General features: G+C 52.6%; 1 protein-coding gene and 1 long non-coding RNA gene across 4 annotated transcripts in view; one reads left to right on the forward strand and one right to left on the reverse strand.

Moving 5' to 3' along the window:
* Positions 1 to 5,059, reverse strand: part of TBX5 (T-box transcription factor 5) — a 44,576-nt gene extending 39,517 nt beyond the window's left edge. The window contains exon 1 of one of the 3 annotated variants that reach the window (XM_085593086.1): positions 5,038 to 5,059. Coding sequence is in view for 1 of the 3 variants with exons in the window: in XM_085593082.1 (XP_085449208.1) it covers positions 84 to 123 (40 nt within the window). In the remaining 2 variants the exon portion in view is untranslated. Of the gene's footprint in view, positions 1 to 83; positions 712 to 2,598; positions 3,096 to 5,037 lie in introns of those variants that run through there. The other 2 variants (XM_085593084.1, XM_085593082.1) reach the window with 2 other exon arrangements.
* On the forward strand, positions 710 to 5,125 carry LOC146765999 (uncharacterized). Its single transcript, XR_014958655.1, has 3 exons — positions 710 to 1,169; positions 1,751 to 1,826; positions 3,887 to 5,125. It is a non-coding gene; the product is annotated as an uncharacterized LOC146765999 (long non-coding RNA).
* Positions 5,126 to 7,786: the final 2,661 nt, after the last annotated feature.

Raw genomic sequence — 7,786 nt, forward strand, 5'->3', positions numbered from 1 at the left:
GCTCCTGCCGCTGCGCCTCGCTCACGCACCCGCACACAGAGGACAGACCCCACGGACAGACATGGCAATGCAAGAGCCGTTACCTTGCTCGTCGAGTTCCATGCAATCAATGCATCTCCACATATATAATGTGTGGCTCTATTTCCCCCGTTTGCAATGGAAATTACAATGGGATCAGGCTTCTCGTGTGCATATTTCCTTTTATTTATTTATATTTGCGGATCAGCATGTGAAAACCCAGCCTGGAAGAAAAAAATCTATCCAATGCAAGCCTGCTTCTCTCTCTCTCTCTCTCTCTCTCTACTGCTCTCTCCAAACACTTCCAGGTTGTCAGACGCACTAGAAAGGATCCTGAGACCAAGATAAAACCCCCACCCCCACCCTTTTCTCAGCCTGATCTGATGCAGTTCTCCCCAGCCCACTCTTGCCGCTGCTCAGCTAAAAATAATTTAAAAATTTAAAATAGTAATTAAAAAAAAAAAAAAAAAAAAAGGGAGAGAGAGAGCGCGAGAGGGCGAAAGAGCGGAAAAAGAAAACAGCACCCTCTCGGAAAAAAAAAGAAGAAGAAGAAAAAAGTTTCGGGCGGCTGGTAAGCCCCGCTCCTCCGGGCAGGTTCGCGGCGCTGCCGCGGAGCGCGGAGCCGGGCGCGGGGCGCGGAGCAGCCGAGCGGAGCGCGGAGGTGACGTGGGCTCGTCCAGCTCCGCTCGCCAAGTGCCGGGACCCACTGCCCAACCAGCTGGGATCCTGCTCCGGAGAGACTCCCTCTCCCACAGCCCTCCCTCCCGCCCCCTCCCCCCCAAACCTCCTTTTCCAGCCTATTTTTCTGGCCGGCAAACAAGAACAAGGCACAAAGACAATCATCAAACTCCCCAGCAACCCTCCCCCTCTGCTTTACCTCCTTCCCCGCTCCCTCCCTCCTTCCCTCCCTCCCTCCTCCATCCATCTCTCCCAACCAAAGAGAAAATTCAGCGTCTGGGAATATCCTGCCCCCCCCACCCCTGAATAAATCGCCGGCTCCGCTAAGCTCGCACCACCCCCAGTTCCCCCCTCCCGCCCTCAAAGGCAGCCCCGAGGTGTGGATTTAAACCCAGCTCTAAATTTGCTGGTGCTCACAGAGGCCTTTTATTGGGGGGTGCGAGGTGTTCCCCTAAAACAGATTTTCCTAATGAGTAGACCCCCCCAAAAGAGCGCGGCGGAGCGGGACTGAAGGCCCCGGGCCGTGCGCGAGGGGCTGTGGCCCTTGTCGCCGCTTGTGGCCGCATCCAAGGTCCTTCCCCTGCCCTTTCCATCCTCTTCCTCACCCCTCGCCTCTCTGCCACGGCCGAGGGCCGCAGCCCCCCGGAGCTCAAATAATCAAGCCGTCAGCGAGGAGAGGGGCTGGGGGTTTATCTGCATCTTCCTTCGCTCTCTCTTTTTCTTTCTTTTTCTTTTTTTTTTTTTTTTTTTTTAATGTATTATTGGGAGGGTAAAGTTGAATAGGTCAGCGCAGGGTAAACAGCCTCCCTGTCGCATTCTGCAGGCTGAAGAGAACCAGATTGGCGAGGCGGATTTTTGATAAGACTCGGAATAAATGGCATGGTTCAGATCTGCTCTGCCCACCCTCCTCCTCCTCCTGCTGCTGCCCCCACCCTCTGCTCGCCGCTCTGTCCCGTCCCCCCACCCATCCAGAAAAAAAAAAATCCCTCACTCTCTTTTCTGCCTCTCAGTCAATTTTTTTTTTTTTTTTTTTTTTTTTTTTTGGCGTTTTGAGGAAGTTTTCAGCAAATCCACCCTCGCTCCCAGCTCTCGCAGGGAGCGATAACACCGGAGCCCTCTGAAAGTTTGAGGTGAGGAAGGGGAAAGTCTGGGGGCGAGCGGCTCTTGGGGAGGGGGGCGCGTCTGCGGGTGTAGTTTGGCATCTCCCAAACCCTTCCCATGTGCACGCCAGTCCCAACAGCTACTTGAGAAGAAACAGCCAACAGTAAACGCTCGCAAATAAGAATAATAAAATAACTGCACTTGTAGCCGCAGAGAATAAGCCAGAGAACGCTACTTAAACAAACAGAGCGAAGCTTGTCCCATATTTCATTATTTTTCGAGGGGGAAGGAGCCGTGGAGCCCTTCCAAGCACAAATAAACGAGGCAGCGGAGCGGGCGCTCGTTCCCCCGCGGGGAAGGCGGCGGCCGCAGGAGCGGCCCCGGGCCCGGCCTGGGGCGGGCGGGCACGGCCCCTCCGCGGTGCCCTTCCCCTGGCACGGGCACGGCTCCCAAAGTCCGGGGAAAGGGGGAAAGGAGCTCAGCGGGCGGGCACGGCCCCTCCGCGGTGCCCTTCCCCTGGCACGGGCACGGCTCCCAAAGTCCGGGGAAAAGGGGGAAAGGAGCTCAGCGGGCGGGCACGGCCGGCCCCGCGCCGCGCGTGTGCTGCGAGCATCCCCGAAAGGAGAGGGGCTTTTCCCTAAAAAAAAAAAAAATAAATAATAAAGCAAAAGCAACGAGGAGAAAGGTTTCTCGCAGAGAGCAAGAGCTTCCCTCCCCTCGGCGGAAAGAAAGGGAGAAGTGAAAATGCTGAAGTTCGGAAGAGCGAACCCGAGCACGGCCGCTGCCTAGAAAAGCACTCACCTCTCCAGTGCCAAACTAGCTCTCAAACACCTTGAAGACAAGCTGAAAACGATGCAAATAAATCGAATTTATTTCCGTCTGCAGGTTGGGGGGGGGGAGGAGTGGACAAGGAGGGAAAGGAGGGAAAAAAAAAAAAGCAGCTGGGGAAAAAAAGGACGGCAAATTCAGGCTCCCCCAGGACTGGAAGGGTAAGGCGAGGAGCCTTCCAGCTCGAAGCCAGTTTGTGGTCTCAGACAAATTAAATATTACTGTTTATTACCAGCCATACTCCGATAAAATAAAGAGAGTTCAAGGCGATAGCTGCTATCTCACGAGCTTTGCTCCTATAGGACACGGAGACGTCACCAACCACGCAACTGGCCTATTCTGTCATGGTTGACTGCAGCAGTAATGGAAGGTTAATTTGTATTATTCTCCTCTTTTTAGAGCTCGATCAGGGAGAATCCTGCGCTTTTTTTTTTTTTTTTTTTTTTTCTCAAAACAAATCCATTCGGTAAAATGCAAAAAAAAAAAAAAAAAAAAGATCCGTGGCTGGGTGTGTGCGACCTCTATATGATGTATGTTTATATATATAAATACAGATATTCACAAGGCAGACTTAGACACGCCGGTGTGAGGGGTTTTATATCATACACGAGCAGGCACGGAGCCGCTGGAAACGTCAGGGAAACCCACTCGTCCTCGGAGCAGAAAAAGGAGAAAGCAGAAGCAAAACTCTCTCTTCACCACAAGTTAAATAACCCAACGGGATTGGCATTATTCAGCTGAATTTATTTTTCCAAACAAATAATTCTGTGAGGGTGAGCAGGAAACTTGTCCAATGAACGCTCAGGCGCCTCTGGAAGCAAGCACGCTGGGCTATATATAGTAAATGATAACCTGGTTATTTGCACGGATTCAAGTGTGCTTCGGGAACCAATTATTTGCTCTGATTAAATAAAAAAAATATAGGGGGGGATAAAGGAAAAAAAAAAAAGTAGTAAGTCCAGGCGATTATTTGCCAAATGAGATTGACAAGGAAAAAAAAACAACTCAAAACTCTCCAGATCCCTCCATGCGCAGCCAGTGGCTGCAGAGATGCCGCTGACGCTGCCCTGTGTCCCTGCTCTCCTTTAATCTGGAGGAAGTTTGGGTCGCAGCAAGAAGATTTCACTCAAAATTAAAAAAAAAATAAAAATGAAAAAAATAAAAGGAAAAAAATAAAAGGAAAAAAAAAAAACCAAAAGGAAAAATACACACACACACACATATAGATAAAAAGGTGCTAAAGCGTTTTTTCCTCCAACAGAAAAAGAGAGGAGGAGGAACAGAGAGCGAGGAAATAAAGAGCACCACGGAGGGAAGAGCGAGGAGCTGAAGGCTGCCCAGGTGAGTCCCAGTGGGCACCGCAGCCCTGCCCGGGCCGAGGGGCTGAAGCAGCACCCCCGCACCCAGCCCTGTGCTCTGCCCTGAGCCCCCGGGGAACCAGGCCCGCAGGAAAAGCACCAGCAAGGACGGAGAGAAAAAATAATAAAAAGAGATGAAAAGGCCCCCTTAACCCCGATGAGCCCCATTTGCTGGATCTGGCCGTGCTTGTCAGCTCGGAGTCCTCCCAAATGTCCGGGATGGAGGGAAAAAAAACCTCGGAGAGAAGGGAAAAAACCAGCGAGGATGGTTCTCCAGCTGGCACCGAGCGCCCAGAGTGCTGGCAGCGCAGCAGGACAGGGCCTCACCCAAAATGAGAATTAAAGCGTTTTCCCCCGCGGCCGGCATCCTCTGCTGCTGCTGCCGGGGAACGAGAGACCCACCGGGGAGCGGGGAGGATCAGGGCTCGGAGAGCAGGAATGCAGATGAAAATACACCTAAATAGATGTATAAGTACAGATGTGCATACAGGAGTGCGGACACCCCGTTTGCAAACACGCCCCACACACGATGCCTCTTCGCTCAAGCTTAAAGCGATTTTTAGATCTCATGTATTCCATGTATTATTGATTCGGTATCTTTAGACTAAACGTGCAGTGTAACCGCACGAGTGCTGAGATCCGAGAGTTCCTCGTGAATAAACGTGGCTGTTTGTACACGGAAATACCCACAAAAATCGCGTGTGTGGATGTGCAGGTGATGAGATCTTCACAAACACTTGCCCAACAGCGTTTCCGCCAGCTCAAGCCATCCCTGCCCCATCCTCTATTGGTTTTATATGGATATTTACATTTTTACCGGATTTCAAGACGCATTTTGGGTGCACACAAGCCTTAATCTGCCCCCACCCTCCTCACAGCTCAGTGGGAGTGGGCGCACCAGCAGAAGGCGGGCGAGCGGATCGGCGTGGATGCACCGCCTATGCGCCACACTCTCCCTATACATATATATATATATTTATATATTACCCAGAAATCCAAACCCCACACACTCATTCTCCAGCAGCCACGGCCCCAAACACCGTGCAGCACTTACCTCCGTGGGGGGTGTCCCCCGCGAGTTCCGTGCAGCCCTGCCGGGCTCGATCCCCGCTTTTTCAGCTCCTCGGGCGCTCCGGCCCCGGCAGCCCCGGCGGCCCCGGCCGGCCCCGGCACCCCGGGCCGCGGGGAGCCCCGGCCCCAGCGCCCCGCATGGCCCCGAGCCTCCCGGGGCCGCCGCTCCGTGCCCCGGCCCGGAGTTTCTCCCTGCCCCGGCCCGGAGTTTCTCCCTGCGGGATTCCCCGGCAGGCGCAGGGAGGGGGATGGCCGGGGTGCTGGCTCGCCGTGGGGTCGAGGTGTCAGCAGTAAGAAATAGTGCCGAGCGTGAACTCGCTCTCCCCCCTCTCCGCCCGCCCTCCACACCCCTTTAAAATCACTTTTTTGGGTCGGCTTAACCAAATCGAAGAGGCTTTTGCATTTCTCTCGCGGCTCCTCGGCGGCCACCCTGCCCAGGGACGGGGCAGCGCGGCCGCCCGGCTTGTAAAATACAGAGACATCAGCACTTGCGGCTTCCCAACCCTCTTTTTTTTCCTCCTTCACATAATTTCAGAGAAAATCAGCTCCCTCCTAGCAGGGATTATTATTTTTCCTTTCCATTTTTAGATAATTTACTTCCCCTTTCGGACCAGTTCTCTCTTTGCTTTTATTTCCCTTTTGTTGGCCGCTTTTCGCTTTGGCGAAATACGCACCTGGGAGCAAACAAGTGTTTAAAATAATCCTCCTCTCTGGAAGCATTTTTGTCCATTCACTTTTTGGGATTTTTTTATATGTGTTGGGTTTTTTCTCCCAATTGCTTCCTATTTTCTTTCCCCTCAGTCATGGGGGCAGGGACTGACTGCATTGATCTCAGAGTTGGTATCAACAAAATATTTGTATGAAAGTCCTGCCAACACAGTTCTGTCGTGTCATTATTTCCATTACAAAATCCCGCATTTAGTGCTGCAGAATTGCTTTAGACGAGCCTTCGAGGGGAGATACCTGGCTCGAACTTTTTTCTTTTCTCTCTCTTTTTTTTTTTTTTTTTTTTTTTTTTTTTTTTTTTTAATTACAGGTGAATAGAGTTTTCTTTTAAAGTTTGTGGTTTCGGCTGTTTGGGATTTGGTTTTTGTCGATTTGTGGGGATTTTTTCCCGCGCTTCTAGCTACCTTAAGAAAAAAAAAGTTTGTAATTAAGACACTTTTCCCCTCCTTGGGCCCATTAATTTCCCAGGCGAGCTACAGGCTTTAAAATAGTGACGAAAATGAAAAAGAAGGAGCGGGGCAGAGGCAGGGCTTGGCATGGCGCGGGCACGGCGCTGCCCTTCCGCACCTCCCACGCGTGGGGGTGAAGATCCCTTTTCCTCCTGGATGCCGAGCAGAGCGTGAGGATCCCTGAATTAATCCCTAACGGAGCAGAAGGGATCCGTTCTCTTTTCCCCGTTCCCTCCAAAAGGCATCTTGAGAGCAGAGGAGGAGGCAGGAGAGTCCCGGGAGACAGGGGTCCACCGCCCCCTCCCCAGTTTTCCCCCAGTGTTGCCCAGGAAAAGAGGGAATTGCGCTGCATTTCTCTTTGCGCCCTTCTCATGGGTGATTTTTGGGCTCCATGCCCGATCCATCCCGGTGCCCCCAGCGGAGAGAGGGGCACGGCCGGGGCTGATCTGCTCCGCTCTGCCCAGCCAGGGCGGTAGTCAAGGCTTTATCTCAACCCCGAGGAGAAATAAAAGCTGATAAGGCCTTCGCTCTCTTCGCTCCCTGGGAAGAAACGAAATGGGGGCAAAAAGGGAAAATCCTCCGCGCCCCTGAGAGCGATCCCGCCGTGACCTGGAAGGGAAGGCGGGGGTGGCAGAAGGAGCCCGATCCCGCGGGGTTTGAAGCTAAAAGGCCTCAAAGCATCACCTGCGAATGTTTTTCCCTCCCGGAGCCCTCCCGGAGCCCCGCTCTCCCCGGGAGAGGAGCCTGGGCGGGGGGACCCCCCGGGCACCCCCAGTTCCCTCATCCCGGCCCAATTTCTTGCTCCCTTTCTCTCCAGCTCATTTTTCTTTCACTCTTTACTCCTTTCCAAGCCCTTTCTCCTCTTTGCTTCCACATTTTCCGTTTTCCCCCCACCCTTTTCTCGCCCCCGGTCGCTTTTCTTCCCCTGCCCTAAATAACGCCGAGGACAGCGCAGGGCGGCCGCTCCCTGATATCGCGATTATCCTTTGTATTCGGCTAGTCACGAATTTTGGGAGCGGGAGACGCTCCCAGGGAGGCGGGAGTAGAGCTGGCTGTGGGCCCCCAGCACGGGAATTGCGTTAACTCGGCTTTGGACGGGTATCACGGGCATCCTAAAATCCATTTTTATCTCCGCAGGAAAAGTACAGATTATATCAATAACGCAAAGAGTTCTTGAGATTTCCTTTGTGTGCGTGTTCGGAAAAGTTAAATACCAAAAAATGATCATAGGAGGAATAGAAAAGAAAAAAAATGAGCATTTCCCCTCTCGTTCCAGGGCTGGGTGAGGTCCCAAACTGCAACTTCAGGGCCCTGAGCTACCCGAGTGCAGAGGAGAAATCGGTTTTGGAGGGGCAGAGCCCCGGGGGTTATCAGCGATATCTGGGAGCAGTGGGATGCCCCATCCTGCTTCCCGAAATGTCATGGAGTTAATGCTGAGGGCAACAGGTATCTTCCCTGATGAGCTTTTCCACACAAACAGAAGTGGGAATCGGGGCTGAATATTTGGGTGGTGTCGGTACTCGTTGTGGTAAACCTGATTTTTTTATAAGCCCGCGT

The sequence above is a fragment of the Lonchura striata genome, chromosome 15, assembly GCF_050655825.1.
Source record: "Lonchura striata isolate lonStrDom1 chromosome 15, ASM5065582v1, whole genome shotgun sequence".
Classification (NCBI taxonomy): Eukaryota; Metazoa; Chordata; class Aves; order Passeriformes; family Estrildidae; genus Lonchura; species Lonchura striata.